The 16,470-nt window shown below is 38.8% G+C and overlaps 1 protein-coding gene across 2 annotated transcripts in view; it reads left to right on the top strand.

Annotated features, from left to right (window-relative positions):
- The window catches only part of LOC131685781 (calcitonin gene-related peptide type 1 receptor), a 126,606-nt gene that overhangs the window by 76,774 nt on the left and 33,362 nt on the right, over positions 1–16,470 (top strand). For both annotated transcript variants that reach the window (XM_058969725.1, XM_058969724.1), the window contains exon 6: positions 10,927–11,053. In XM_058969725.1, coding sequence (XP_058825708.1) covers positions 10,927–11,053 — 127 coding nt within the window. The remainder of the gene's footprint in view (positions 1–10,926; positions 11,054–16,470) is intronic.

Below are 16,470 nucleotides of genomic sequence, written 5' to 3'. Positions count from 1 at the left end.
CTTACAAGCGGTCGCAGCAATTGGCTAACGAGATGTGGAAACGCTGGGTTAAGGAGTACGTTCCAACGGTCAACCGGAGAACTAAGTGGTTCAGCGAATCGAGACCTCTAAAAACAGGGGATTTGGTGTATGTCACTGAAGGTACGAGCCGGAAATGATGGATCCGTGGTGTAGTTGAGGAATCAATCGTGTCTGGTGATGGCAGGATCCGCCAGGCATGGGTTCGAACCAGGACTGGAAGGTTTAAACGAGCGACAGCGAGACTAGCTGTGCTGGAAATCGTGGGTAAATCTGGGCCGGATATGAATCCTGAACCAGGTTTACGGGTCGGGGAAAATGTTGGGCCCACTGTCTCACTGCCGCGTGAGTATGCAGATCCGTTGACATCTCATCGAGATGAGCATCAATAATGCTGATAGGGCATGTAAACAAAGAAGGTGAGAAGAAATGAAGTGTGATGAAAAAGTGATAGCGATTGGAGTGAAATGTCAGGTAGAGGAATCGTAGAAAAAGGAGGCAATATAGAGAGTTAGTAGAGAGTGTTTAAAGTTGCGAGATAGTTTAATTAAAGTGGATTGTGGACGATTTTCTCAAGTGAACGAAGTTGCTTGGAGATAGAACGGCACAGGATTTTAATAGTGAAGGAAACTATACCGCTTTACGTGGACGAAGAAAAACAAGGTTAGGAAAGGGAGATATGTGCGAATAGTGACAACACGAGAATTAATCGTGCGTGACGTTGTAGGGTAAACAGGTCTAATACGCCCCCCTTAAGCAAAAATAGCTATATTTCTCCATTCGACGCTATATTCTTCTCACTAACTACTCTAATTTCTTGTTAAATTAGTTAGAAATTAGTACCCGTTTCATTTTTTATTAAAAACATCCTGATACAAGTACAATTAAACATTTTTCAAAGATGCCTAAATTCTAGTTTTTTCTTTCACCCAGGGCAAAATGCCCCCGGTGAAAGTGTAATATGCCCCACAGCAATCGGTGAGTATGCCCCACAACAATGGGTGGGGCGTTTTGGCCGGTGATGAGCAGTTGTGAATACATGAATAATTCTACACACACACATAGTTTTAAGCCAAGCTACAAACTAAGATAGTAACTATAACATTCTAGTAAGCTACTTGAAGTAGTTCTATCGAATCTGACTATTTCTAATTGATTGTAATGCTATTGGAAAACGTGAAAGCTTACATAAAAATAGCACTTTTGAAACTTTTGTGTATATTGTTGTTTTGCAACATATTAAAAATACCAAACTAACTTAGTACGTTGATTTCATGAAACGATACTGTTATCAGTCATTTTTACTTTTTAGATAATTCAGGAATCCTGGGAATCGAAGAGGGGCATTTAGCCCCGGTGGGGCATATTATACCCTTTTACCCTACGGAGTAAAAGCGAAAGGGACGAATACAGATCAGTTGGTATTGTGCTTTGCAGGATAATCGCTCGATATGCGATTAAATGAAAGCTCAATCCAGATAGTCGCGTGACAGCCGCCTATATAAATTCATAGGCAGCTTTTTCTTTGAAGCTTTTGAAAAGCACAAATCTAGTAGAAAAATAAACAAACATTGCAAGCGAAGATCCTCTACATTCATTTGCAATAGAGACTGATTATCACTCCTATAGTTCGCTTATGTTCGACTGTCTCATTGTCTAGTGGCTCCGCTGAAATCGGCTTGCGGAGCAACTGCGGCTATATTTGATGCGCCTTTCAGACGCCCGCAATTTGAAATTTTATTATAAGCGCGACAATAACAAACAACAGAGATTAGATTAAAAGTGTTGTGGATAAATCTATTGCCTTGTACGCAGCTCACCTGGGTTCGATTTCCATAGGGCACATAGGGTTAGAGATTTTTCTACAGAGAGTTTTCCAACCCGAAGAAGAAGCGATTGACTCCAGATTAGAAACTTTATAATCAAAATAAAAAAAAAAGAATAAGAATTTTCAATATATACTTCCCTGTCAGTATGACTAATTAAATTCAATTAGTAAAATCTAACAGAGCAGTTTATCAAAGCACTATTTAAAGTTGTCTTAATTCAGATAACTTCAAATAAAATTCGAAATTGCTTGAAAAACTTCAATGAGACTATTTTCATTCCAGGATTGTTCCTTGAAATCTATTACTCTGCTCAGAACCAACTTGTTTTGTAACATTTTTCCAGGACTCTAATATTATTTAGAGACCAGAAGATCTTTGGAAAATTGGTATTTTTTCATTCCAAACTAGTACAAACATTCAACTCATCAAAATTCAGTAGCTGTCAAATAGCTAAAGGCCAAATTTATTGTACCATCTTGTGTCAGCCTCAGGTTTTGACTAATGCCAAATATTATCTAATTACTAGTAAACTCGTCAGACTCCCGATCTTCTATATTTATAGTGAATTAATGAGAATGAAGTAAAAACTGTTAATGTTTATTGCAAAAAAAAAACTTACAGCTTGGGAACTGCGGAGAAAGAAAAACAGAATTTTTGCGACTTTTTCCCATTATAATATAGCTTACACTTCCAAAGTTATCAGGATTTCCGATTTTCGAATCCTTTCGATTCAAAGTTAAAGCATCGTTTTATGCGTTTTTGTAGCTTGTTTAGCACTGTGCACGCAGTTCCGATTTTTTCTGAGATGAAGCATTTTAGATATTGCTCAAAAAGACCGCTTTTTAATCTAGATATGTCACATTCGTCGGTTATTCCATTAGAATTTTTGAGAGTTGCGGTTGTGTATTCTTGTTGTATGTTTCTTCGCTGGTGTTTGCTTATTCGATGGTGTGTAAATGAAGCTTATGAAAATTTTCTTTATCCAGTTACATCATATCAGGAATGTTGTACCAGTATCGTCCAAAGGTTGAGCCGATGCAGAAAGTTTTATTTCGGGACACTCTTCGCGGGTGGCAACGTTTGGATTAGCATCTCTCTGTACAAAATCAATCGATAAATTTTAACCGTCCGGAAGTCGCACTTGGTATAGAGTGTACAACCTTCAGAAATTTAGTCGAAATCGTCATGCTGGTTGTACGGAAAATACCAAGCTGAATTGAGTCTGTATAAACTTCAGTTAAGAGGAGGTTTTGAAGCTGAAAATTCTTGCACACCTTTTAAAACACGAACTCGTGAGGTAATTCCAACACGGATACGAAAAACTTCGTATAATTTTAGTTAAATTAACTTGAAATTTAATATACATAAAAAAACTCCAACATATCCATTATATTTCGACACCTTAATGAGTACGGGTGAAAAGTAAAACTCAAAACTCGCTAAATTAAAGGTTGTACAACCTATTCTTTGGGTTGTTTTATGTTTCTATATCATAGATCTACCAATTTCAGTGGCATATAAACAAATCGTAGGTTTCGCTTCCACTAATAGATGAAAGGAATTAATAAAGTTGTAGTGATAACCAATTAGATGTCACAGGGGAGGCAACTGTCTCTCGGATGCAACGACCCCCTGGATGAAATTCGACGAACACACTAACAATATAAAAAATAGCATGGAATTCGTTTTTTTTATTTTAAATATATTTGACACGGCTGGTGGTGAAATATTAGATGTGTGTATCCGCACCTTGGGGGTCATTCGGTCCGTCTTCTCTCGCGTTTTCGTTTATGTCCATGTCGTCATCGGTACTGCATTCATGTTGCTCACGGTCGGATGTTCTTATTTCTGCTTACGGGTCGCTATTGTAAATCCTTCTTCATCGGTATTTGATTCCTTATTGGTGGTGTTGGTTGTTGGTTTGGAAACATTTGCTGTAATTGTTGTTACGTCGATATTGGTAATGGCAGTTGGTTCAGTGGAACTGGGCTCGATCGTTGTTGAGCTAGTGTTTGTGCATGCCCGGTCCGCAGTCGGTGGTTTACCAACCGGTTGTGGTTTAGCATACGAAGACTGTATACCGGCTTTGGTCGTATCACGTGGAATTTCCTTAGCAGTCTCTGCGCAAGGTTTTCCGTGGTGTAGCGGCCGATCGCAATATTGGTACGTAGGGATCTGCCCTGGATACGTGACTAGTGTTCGTTGAGAATGTGTAATACCTTGCGGTCATTTGCCTGAGAAGCTCAAGTAAGAAGGAATAGGTTTTGTCGGACGCATTCTCACCACACGAACGCCGTTGCGGAGTCCTGGGAAGAAGTTCCTCCAAGTGTCTTCAGTAATACTACTCACTTCTCCGTATTTTGGCATGGTTTTTTGATAACGGAGGAACTAGTACGTTGTGCCAGGTCATGTATATTTATTTCAATACTGTCAACATCTATATACGTTGGGATATTGTATAAAATGTCATTACATTCGACCAGTACCACATGACGTAAATGGTGGAATTGTACCGCATTAACTTCTGCTAGTTTGAGCTTCATGTTCACCTTCAACAATTGCTCCACTTCACGAATGGATGGTCTTACCGGACATTTCGAGAAGTTAACAGCAACACAGTTTGCCCGCAACGGGACATACTCTTGCTTTTTATTGTCACTCATTGTTTGTTTACGTTTCACACACTAGGTAGAAGGGATCAATTTTTGCTTTTGCAAATAGAACAAGCGGCACGCGGGTAAATTTGATTACTTGCCCTGCTGCAGCAGCGGAGCGATTGCTAGCGTCTGAACTGAGCGAGATGAGAAACCGAACTGTGAATTAGTTTTATTGCAAGCTATCGGGTGCCAGATTTTCCAGACTTCGTGTCAAAATACTTGGCAACGCTGATCATGAAGACAACTCCACGCCGTACCATGCGAAGAAAATCTCTTAAAACTAGCCTTTTTGCGGGAAGTAGTTCCAGAATATCGCAAAAGCGATGACTTCAATACCTTGTGTCGAGGGGAGATAAATTCGCTGAGGGTGCGATATGTCACTATATTCTAAAACTAAAACAATGTTCACGCCTAGAAAAGCAGCGGTTCAACATTTATTTGAAGAGTATGAATACTGCAGATTATTTTAAAATAATAACACAAATAATACATGCAATCTATTGACTTCATTAGGTAAGAAAATGAGAAAGTGAGATGTGAAAAATCATGAAACATGTTTTTTCAGCAGCTGTGTCTGGCTTTGTACTTGCGAATGACTTCTTCGGTGTTCTCGTCCTCGCCAGAGTGTGGAATTGAAGTTGTGCATTCCGGCTCACGTGGCTGCTTAGCTGTGTAACAATCACGTTTGCGCTTCGGAGCATTCGTTTTGGATTCCTTATCCTTCTTTGTTCGATCATGACGCGCTTTCATTGATGACGAGCACTTTCCTTTCAAACGAGAACCTAATGTTTTGAACGGAACCTTGAATTGTTTAAAGGTTGATCGCCATCTTAAATAGATGCAATTGTGTTCTTTATGTCCTGTTCACTTCGCTTTGGCGATTTCCGAACGAAATTACACACAAATTTCCTGTCAAAATAATTCTAACTTACATTATAGTAGTGACCTATAGTGTCCCCAAACGGCTGACCTATCGTGCCGTCAAGAGTATGTTTCATGTTGATGTCCGTATTTTTTTTCGAAAAACAAAGGCATAAAAAACCAACACAAAACTCGTGTCCGGCATTAAATTTTACGTAGGAAAAAACTCACCTTACATTTCGTTTACGTTGATTAAATGTACTGCACTGAAGACAAAGGATAATTCGTTTTCGCAGAACAACACACGAAAACATAAATAATGTTGTAACTAGTACGTAACACCGTAGCTGATCCACAGTAACAGCCGAAATGACAGTCGTTCACAATGTTCTCTACCGTGCATCTAATTCACGCAACATGAGCGGCCTTCGCAATAACATAGCAAAGATAATGCCCTATACCTATTGTACCCTTATATCTATTTGACCCCATTCTACTCTACTATTAAAATACACAAATTGATTTCACAACATTTTTTATCTATTCAACGGAGAAAGATCGAAATTGAGTGTCTTCTACAAAGTTATAAACGGGCATTTTGCAGTAAGTCTTCTCCACATATGTTTATATTATCTCTTTTATCTGCAAAATTAGTGTTGGCACTCTGTATGTGGTAAAAGGTGGGACTAAAATTTTTTGGAGTGGGCCAATGGGGGTCATTTTTTTCTTGTCACTCTATTGTTTCCCAACGACTTAATTCTTTGTCTTCTAGCACAGGAGTCAGAATGTTTTTCATTTTTATGGACTGCGACTGACACAAAAATTGACTCATTCTTTTATCGGCATTTATCTGAATCGCAAGGGCGTATCCAAAGGAGGGGTCCTGGGTGTCCTGACCCCCTACGAAATATTCAACTTGTAGAGAAATTTGAAACGCATATCATTTAGTTAAACTGCAATTAATGAGTTTACACAATACATTTTTTCTATTTTTACTTCATCATTTTTAAACCAATTTTTCACTTTCATTAAATTCAGATATCAATTTTCATTAAATTCAGCCCCACTCGATTTTTTTTCTGGATGTGCCCCTGCTAAATTTATTAGTGCTTGAATTGTGAAAATCTATCAACAATTAACGAAACATATGCTATCTATCTGTTTTTAAGCGGATTTTTAAGTAGTGGAGAACTGAAACGCTAAACTAAAAATGCTAATAATTATTAAGTTGGATTGGTCTGAATCGATTGGTAGTTAACCAACGCCATAAGCGTTCAAAATTATGCCTCAATTACGTAAGGTGGTTCGAATTCCAGATTTCAGTTTTACCACTAGCTCTATCCCCATTTAGTCGATTAAAGCATTATCAATGCTAAAAATTAATTTTGATTGAATTTATGATTACTCGGTTTTTCGCGGAGATATAAATATCCTGAGCAGTATCAGGTTAACAGCTTAAAAATTTTCAGTTATGTTAAGCCTTATCATAATCAGTTTCATTTCTGGTAAAGGTTGGGTTTGTAAAACAGTTATTTTATTTTGTTATTGAAAAAGTTGTTTCATTTATTTCATAAATCTAGAAACTGGTTCTTGAAAAAAAGACAGCCAAAGTATTTTTGTATCTTATTATCATCCCATTTTAAGACTTTAAAATTAACATTAAACATTTTCAACATCCTCGAAAAAAAAATCTCGTGATCGATTTTATCAACATACCGTCGCATTCTTACTATAGTGGTTATTCGCCGAATCTGGAAAAAACTTGAGAGAATCCCAGTGAGACCTAATTAACCACTGGACGCTTTTCAAGCAATTGTTGATATATAACTTGGTTCATATTGTTGGATGTGATGAAAATCGGAGTCTTACGGCCATGGCTGCAAATTTACTACCAGATCATACATTTTTTTTCCGGCAAACTTGTTTGCAATAATCATATTGTACTTCTTGGGAACATTTCTGGGATCTTTGGTAACATAAAGCTTCTATCCCGGAAGCTGTTTAAATTCAAATTTGACACACTTTTCATTACCCATTTAGATGCATTTATTGAATTCGTTCAGATTGAGATCATCTTTCAGACCCGCGATTTTAGCCGTTGCTTGATAGACCTATACTTGAAGAAAACTTCCCACATCCATACCCGAAAGTTCTGGATTAGCTTTGAAAGCGTTTATGACGTCCTGACGCAGTTTCCGGCACCGCTTCGACAACACTATGGTACTTTCCGGACAGCAGACAAACATTACATGAAATCTGTTTGTACTGCAGATATAGAGATTTGGCCATTGTGATCATAATTCTTGGATTTTCATTTCTTTTGTGCAGAATTTATTCTCTATTTTTTCCATCACGTGACAATTGATGAAAACATTAAATTTTTTTGTAACTTTTTAGAATTATGCTGCGAAAATTTGGTAAAAAAATCAGATTGGATCTCAACATACGAACTATTTCAATTTCAACCGACTGCCTGCTTTGAAGTTACTTTGCTTCAGTTATTATAAGACCAATTCAGTTTTTCAAAAACTCAAGAATGTTTCAATGAAAATAAATAAAATCAATAAAAAATACTATGAACTGTCCATAAAAAAATTCATTGTGAAAACAAACATTAGTTTTTCTGCTGAATTTGCGTAATCAGATCAAAATATTTACGAAATATATTATTTCTCTTTTTATTTCGCCAAGATTTGGTAATGGCTTACGGCCACTGATGACGTAATTTATAGGACATTAGAAAAATCTGGATGGCCTTTGCTTCAGTCGATGAATTTCTAATATTTGTAATCTATGTTTTTCCACTATAGGCCTAGATCTTCACCAAAAAATTATTGTTTCATTTTATTAAAGAATCTCTATCCATAAGAAAAATGAAGACAAACAAAAACTTCTGAAAAACTTCTGAGCAACTCCGAGAATCAAATAGAAAATAGAAAATCGCCTTTCTGTGGGGAAAAAAATAATAAAACTTCCAACGTAAGCATGCGTGTATAATGCGTGAAACTCGTTGTTCATGCTTCAGGGCCATTTTTCATTTTTTTCTTCATCTTAGTATTTAGTAGTAGTTTGGAAAAAATATATTTAGTCATCTTCGACTGATCTGTAATCGATGCCCATTCCGAAGTCTTTCATGAAGCCAAGTAGAAATATGAATCCATTCAAATTTAATTTTAATTTAAAGGCGTTTTAAAAATTATTCTTCCGTGAGGCGTGATGAAAGGATTAAGACACTTGGAATATGATAGAGGTTTATTCATCTGTAGACAATATGATCTTAGCAATATGTACGAAGTCGCTCGCGATCAATTTCCGAGAATTCGAAACGAACAATTTGAACTATAACAGCCGGCTATCGGGAGTAATGCTTCTTATTAACACTTCAATAATCATTTTCAAAGTTTGCAGTACAAAGAAAGCGTACAAATGTATAAAAGATATCCCAAATCAATGTGAAAAAATTCACTGCGAAATGTTAATGACAAGTTGGCATCTCCACTCTCCCTATCAGACACGTTCCCATAATTGGGTTAAATACCAATTGCAAACGACATGTTTATTATGCGTAACAAATATAATAAACACTGCGACAGGGGATCCCTCGGTGATCCAGAAGAAGAATGGATGGGAAAACAGCAATACTAGCAAATACCGGCTACCATATGAGCGGTGCAAATTCGAACGAGTGACGTAGAGTACTGCACTGGATGATTTTGAAGAAAGGACCAGGAGTACGATTTTACGAAGTTTTAGCTTCCGATGGCCCTACATTTTCTGACAAAGTGAAGTTCTGGAATGTTGAGATTTTTATCACTGTTTAGGAAAGCAAGAGTATCATAAAGCTAGTGTCAGGCCTTCATGAGACCTCAAGAAGTCACTTTTGGAGGTATTCGCAAATGTAGATTAGTCGGTAGACGGTTCCAGATTTAATAAAAAAAATACCCAATTTAACACATCTACAGATCGCTTGCAACATAAAAAACTTTTTGTGCAATTCGGCAGCTCCATCTTAGACCAATTCAATGAATTTCCTACATGAAAGTTTACTTTTTTTTAAAAACGGTTTTTTAACCAAAGCTTTGGAAGTTAAACCTTGGCGTGGAAGAGCCGGTATATTAATATATGCTGTTACTTAGTGTAGAATTAGATTTCGTCCTTTACGGCTAATATACAACCGCCAGAAGAAACTTGGTACATAATCGAGAATAGCGAATCAGAAAAGGTGACTATATGTCAATGATTCACTAAATACAGAATAGATAAAGGTTATGATGTAAAACTTTAAGGTCCGTCCAGGTTATGTCTTCGGTACGGAGCAATACCTCGACCTAGGAACTCCTTAAATCTTCGGTACAGAGCAATACCTCGACCTAGAAACTCCTAGCATGTTGTTAGTTGCCTCTTACGACATGGGAGCAGTTTCCAGAGGTTCTATTCTTGGCTGAAATAGTGCAAAAAGATTTCAGCCCGCCGGACACCACACGGCTTGGTTGTGTTTATTATTAGTATTCTGTTAATAAACTTGGGATTTATGATGACGGTTCTGCATACCAGCTGGTTAACCTGGCCAAAAACTATAATATTTACCAGAAACTGAAAATTGAAACTCCAATATAAAAATTGAGTACAATTTTATATGGATTTGACTGAAAATGTGTCATAAAATAGAGTTCGAAATTGGGGTCAATATGACCTGCTAACACTTTATTCGTAACTTTTTTTGTACTGCCCTTCAGGAATGTCCGAAAATTTTAAACTTGATTGAAAATCGTTGCTCTCCATGGAAGAGAAAAAGGCAAGAAATTCCAAACTTCTAGGTTCATAACATAAACAGTCATTACATATCGAAAGTTCATTTTGGGTCATATATACTCCAACACCTAAACTGCCCATGATCGCAAATCAGTCCCATAAAGATAGGAAATCCCATAGAAAACGGGACAAATATGCGATCATGGGCAGTAAATAAAGTAAAAGAAGATGAGATATGCAGTAGGTTTGACATATTGCTAGTGTGTCTTCAACATTATAATCATACTTATTAATTTAAAAAAATCCCGAAGCATTAGGGGCCTAGCCCCCCTTCCCCGTGCGCGCGCCAATTGTCATAATCCCAATAAATCTTACAAAACTATTGAAAAGTAGTTCACTAAAATCCTGAGAATTCCACCATAAATCAAGACAGAATAGTTTCAAACTAATGAAAAAGCTTCCATACTAAGAAGAAATCATTAAAAATCGTGAGAAATATTTAATCAGCATCATAGAAAAACAGTTATACAACTTTATTCCTAGCTTTTAAATAAAACCACTTATATCTCTCATAATTTTAAGGAAAAGAACAAGCTGAATAACAAATACAGTCGGTTGATCGAAGCAACAAAAACAATAAACTGAGCTTCCAAGCGCTTGCTATGATTATATCGCTCCTTATGTTATGACAGTTCCTTTTTCATCGTTCCACTCATTTTCAGGAACTTGATGCTGTAATAATAAACCTCGAACGATTGCTATTTTTGTCCTTCTTTTCCACCCGCACGCACTCGCAAATGTACTCGTAGGACTTTGAAGTGCACCCGCATCCGCATCCACATCAACTTATTCATCTCGCTGGCACTGAGCTGCATCTTTTGGATCGTCTGGTACAAATTCGTCGTTGAAGACCCGGATGTGGCTAATCGGAATGGGGTAAGTAGCAGCAGCTGTGTATAGTTTGGGGTATAGTTAAATTACTACATCATGGCCATGGTGGTGGCAATGCTGCATATATGTAAGCAACGTGCACCATTGACAGCAAGTCGCAAAAGTTTATGTGGGTTCAGTTTTCCGTTGTGTGGTGAAAAATCTTTTGGTGGGACAACGATAAGCGATCCTCTGTGACTGCTTATACTAAAATGGAATATTATCCCCTTCAAACTAAGGTACTAAGGCGATCTGCTAAATTAGACCGAAACCCATTTTTAAATTATGAAGCTTCTATTTTTAAAGGAAACCAAAATTTAATTTCTTCAGCCCGGCAGTTCTGTTAGCACATGAATGGACCTTTTTTTAACAAGTCAAATATGAAACTCTGCTTTTTGTCCGCATCTTCTACGGCGTGGTATGCAGGATACTTTTCAACAGACCTGATGCGAAGGGAGAAAACATTTGCGACGGAGATGCATCATTCCACGCTCAAATTTCATCGGAATCAATCCGATATGCTGTCATATTCTTTTCTTCAATTTACTTCAGAAGCAGACAACCGGAACCGTCTTTGATAGGGCAGCTTTGCTGCATTTTTCGTAGCATCTCGACCAGAAGAAGAACGTGAAATTTCGCAAGGAGCTGTTGAGAGCCAATCTTGATGCCACATTGCCACCTAATAAAACGAGAGAAAGAACTTTTCCGTACGAAGCATCTGTTTCCGCAAACGAATTCGAAAGTGACAATTTGTCGGGGGAGGAAATTGGTTTTCCATACAAATAAATCAACACTTTCTTATTATTGGTCTGACAAAAATCAGAATGAAAAATGTTTTCACCTACAGCAACGTGAGAATTTTAGCAGGTCCAATGTTGACCTCCACAAATTTCGATAGTAAAACATAAACCTGTCCGGAAGAGGTAAAATATTTCCTCTGCTGACACGTGTATGTGGCTATTTTTGCGTTGCACGCCGGGCAAATAATAGTTCTTCGTCGGTGTGAATCTCCAGTTGGTACAACGAAAAATGCAGCTGACACAGTATACGTATGTACATCTCCCACGAATGCTCGTTTTGCACGTACCGGAACTTTTTCCCATACGCAGTCCAGTGAATGGAGTATTCAACCCACTCCAGTGGTACTATTCGCAAATAACAGTCGAAAGTTGAGCTTATTTGTGTTTCCACATAAGAAATACAGAAAATGTGTGAGTGATGGATATCATAGAACTAGCGGAAAAGTTTGTTTGAATAGTATGTGATTTTAGCGAGAATTTTGCCTTCGGGAATCAATGACTGGATCATGTGATTACTATAGATAAACACTATTTATGTTTTCCGGAATTGAGATAAAGAATAGGTACAGAGAAGCAACTGATGTGTACCACGAAACTAGTTGAGAAAGTTGTGGTGAGATTTTTCCAATTTATTTGTAGAAAGAATGCAATGAAAATGCACAATATTATACTGCTCAAATCGCTATCGCAGACCAACAAACAAAGCAGTTCTCAAAGCAGTACATGGTTGCAACTTCCTTAAGAAAAGTTCCTAATAGTTAAATAAAGTTAAACAAGTTCTTTCGGACAACAAGTCGGTTTGTCTGTTCCACTTTTGTTGACATACGATTTATCCCATTCACGTTCTTAGATTCGACCGAACACAAAGTTTCGATGTTGTTCGAAGCAAACTTAAATAACCTTTTAACTTATTCTATCGTTGCGGACACGATGGGGAATAACATTCTCCGCCGAGGGTATGGATGCTAGGATAAAGACATGAATTGGTACATTTATGTCATACCAAAAGTTTTTTTGTTATGATTGCTCCAGTTTGCGATATGTACAGCTCAATAATAGTGTCTTTGAGTTGGGTTTCTTCGATTTGGCCGGAAGGAACTCAAAGAACAGTTGCAGTAGGGAAGACCGGGGATAGTTGGCGGTGTTTTCACTTTTTACCGCATCCATAGATCTTGTAAAAACAGAACACTTTGTATAAAAGGGTAGACTGTTGGCAACATCAATGAATTTTATCAAAGTTACTAACAAACCGTAACTGACCAAACACGGTTCTCAACAGTTAAGGGGTTACATACCTTTTTATTTCTCAAAAAATCGAATTTTTGCCTTTCTCATATAGAAAAGTTATGCAATCACTCTAAAAATCGTCAACCTAATCCCGGCCTATAAAGGCTTAGGTAGGAGTATGTAATGAGGGGTTGCTACTTTAAAATTAAAACTAGTTTAAAATTTCTTAACAAATTGAAATTTTTTGGCAGGATCCGGACCCCCCGGATCCTCCTCCTTGATCCGCCGCTGGTTTCAAGCGATGTATCTCAAGATCTTGGCTGTTTTTTATTATTTTATCTGAAAATACAACTTCTTGAGAATATTTTTCCAAATTTTTATAAAGATCCTTGAAATAGAACGAAAGTTACAGCGCTTCCAAGCGCGCTTCGTCTACCAAGTGCAGTGGTAACTTCCTTTTTTCTAGTCTAGTCTAAACTAGTCTACACATACACAGTCAATACATGTAGGGATTCTGGAAAATTGTAGACGTTCGCCCACAATTTTTCTTGTCATTATTAACGTTTGTGGCACATATGGAATATGACACAAGCAATAAAGCGGCCAGGCCAACTGTGCAGCATACAAAATGAAGATGATTCAAAATTATACGGCAATCAAACTATTCATTTAATGAAGAATTTAATCAACGGATTATTTTGAACCTTGAATAAGGAAGAAACGTGGACAACCGTACACAACCATTTCAGTTTGATAGGGGAACCTTAACGATTCCTTTTTTCATGCATAAATTTTTGTTTTGTAGATGAGTTTGTTAATACAATTATTAAAACTTCTTCATTGGCGGTGGTCAGCTATTTTCGTCCTCGTCCCTTATCACCAATTTTCATACAGTGATTCATCAGCAGTGCTATCTTTGAAAATGAACCACCTTGGTTATGCAACTAATTTTTTCCGATCTTTTTTTTTTTTCAAATGCAAATAATTTAGCAATCTTCATTTCGTTATACTCTGAATTGCACATATTTTGTCGTATGTAATTTTAAATATACTTTCATTTGATGGCAATTTAAGGGAACACGTATCCGCCGGTTGATGCCAATCGCGCTGACATTTCTTTAGACTGAGCAAACTAATTTGTTTGTTTAGTGTTTATTTGACCAACTAGGGAACGAATCCGCTGGGTCTTTAATGCGTGTGGGAAATACGCATGGTCTTGTCTGAGTGAATGATGACTTTTGAATTATGTATGAGGGTGGAGAATTGACAATTCGCAAGATCAATTCAAATCCAATTACCAATTTGCGGCAATCATTTCAGCACGAGGAACAAATGTTTTATGGTCATATTTAATGCTTTACTTTTAGTCCATTAAATGATCAGTCAATTATACTGAGCTAAGAATAATTACGTACTATTTGGAAACAGGGAGTTGTTTGATTCGTACATGATGTTAATATCGTTTAGGAACGCTGCATTTATATTTTTTCTGTTTCGCGACTTCATTGTAATATCGGAACGTTTACTCGAACGAGGTGTTGTCAAGTTACGGGATCTCAATATGCTTATGATTATACCAATAAGGACCATTTATAAATTCAGTCACGCTATTAGGAGGAAGAGATATGACTAATTGTGACATAAATGGGAATGGGCCGTTTTACGCACGATTGCGCCATGTATATAGGAAATTCCATAGAACATGAACACTTTTGCGAGTAGCGGCATAAAAGTGCTACTACAAAATGAAGGAAAAACTAAAATAATTTGATTAGTATTAGACCAAGGGGAAAAATACCGTGGTAATATGACAGAGAGTTATTATTATTATTATTTATTTAGTGGACTTTAACCGCACAGGGTCATTCGCTATAAGAAAGAAGACAGTTGCAATACATTTCACTGAATAAAGTTTGTCTTCTTTGAGTTCAATTGGCTATTGGATTGATGAGGTGTTGAGCTCCGGAATGAAGGCAGCTTGCCAGGGCCGCGGGAGAGCCTCCCCTGCGCCCGGTTTTGGTATGTCGGTGGGCCCACTAAACGATGGTGGTGGGTGACTTGTTTATTTGCGGTTAGTCGAGAGACCTCCCCAGCACCCGGTTCGGATGTGGCGGAGGGCCCGCTGAGCGTTCCTGATTGATGAGCTGGCAGATTGTCGCAGTCGAAGGGCTGCGGGAGAACCTCCCCAGCACCCGGTCCAGGTGTGGCGGAGGGCCCGCTGGGCGGTGGTAGTAGTTGGGCTGACGGATTGCCATTGTAGAAGGGCCGCGGGAGAACCTCCTCAGCACCCGGTCAGAGTGTGGCGGAGGACCCGCGGGCGGTGGTAGTAATTAGGCTGACGGATTGCGGTTGTAGAAGGGCCGCGGGAGAACCTCCCCAGCACCCGGTCCGGGTGTGGCGCAGGGCCCGCTGAGCAGTAGTGGTAGTAGTTGCAGTAGAGGATGGTGTGAAGTTAGCCGGTTCATGGTCTGTCTTAGATAGTTTCGAGAAGATTGGCATCTTTCAGGAAGGCAAGTAGTGCCTCTTCGTGAACTAGGTCGTTTGCCAGTGTTTCTCGAATCTTCTTTCTCGAAGGTTGTCGAACTCGCTGCAGTTTATTAGTAGGTGCTCTACCGTGAGTCTAGTGCTGCAAGATGTACATATTGGAGGGTCGACGCGGGTAATGGTGTGGGCATGGGTGCGCCGCGTATGTCCCACGCGGAGGCGGGATAGCGTTCTTTGTTCAACTCGGTTTTCGCGGTCTGTCCACTTTTCGAGGTCTCCCTTTACCTTCTGAGGGTAGCCTCGGAGAGTCCTCCAGTGAGTGCTCAGAGGTCTTCGCCTTGAATTCCCTGATGATATCGGATGACGGTACCTCATTAGGGAATAGGGCGCGAGAGCGTCGACCGAGCGCGGCCAAGTGGTCAGCATCTTCGTTACCGCGGATTCCGCTGTGCCCGGGTACCCAGCATATGGTAGTTAATGAGTCACAGGATTGTTCCATGGCTTGGACATAGGGGTGCTTGGACTCCCCTGATTCCAACGTGTCTTCAGGTTTGTTGGTAACCGCAATGACGATGGCGGCGGCATCCGCGGAGAACACGGAACACACGGAGAGTAGACGACGGGCGAGGCCCGTTCCGATTCCGCTCACATTCGCGCCCACCCCCTCGCCAAGTTTCGAGCCGTCGGTGTAGATGTGCATATGGTTTGAGTATTTTTGTTCGACCACCTGTAAGAATTTGGCTCTGGCAGCCCGGGGAGGATCTACTGCTCTGGTGGATAGTTAGTATTAGGTAATCTTCGCGTGATATAATATTTGAATGTTCCACCATACCACTTTTAAACTCATTGTTTACGGTCCATTTTACATTGTCGACAACACTCCCGACTGCCGGCTGTCCGTAGTTCAAGTTG

This window comes from Topomyia yanbarensis, chromosome 2, assembly GCF_030247195.1.
Source record: "Topomyia yanbarensis strain Yona2022 chromosome 2, ASM3024719v1, whole genome shotgun sequence".
Lineage (NCBI taxonomy): Eukaryota > Metazoa > Arthropoda > Insecta > Diptera > Culicidae > Topomyia > Topomyia yanbarensis.
Note: the sequence above shows the minus strand (reverse complement) of the source record. Positions and strands in the feature narration are given on the sequence as shown.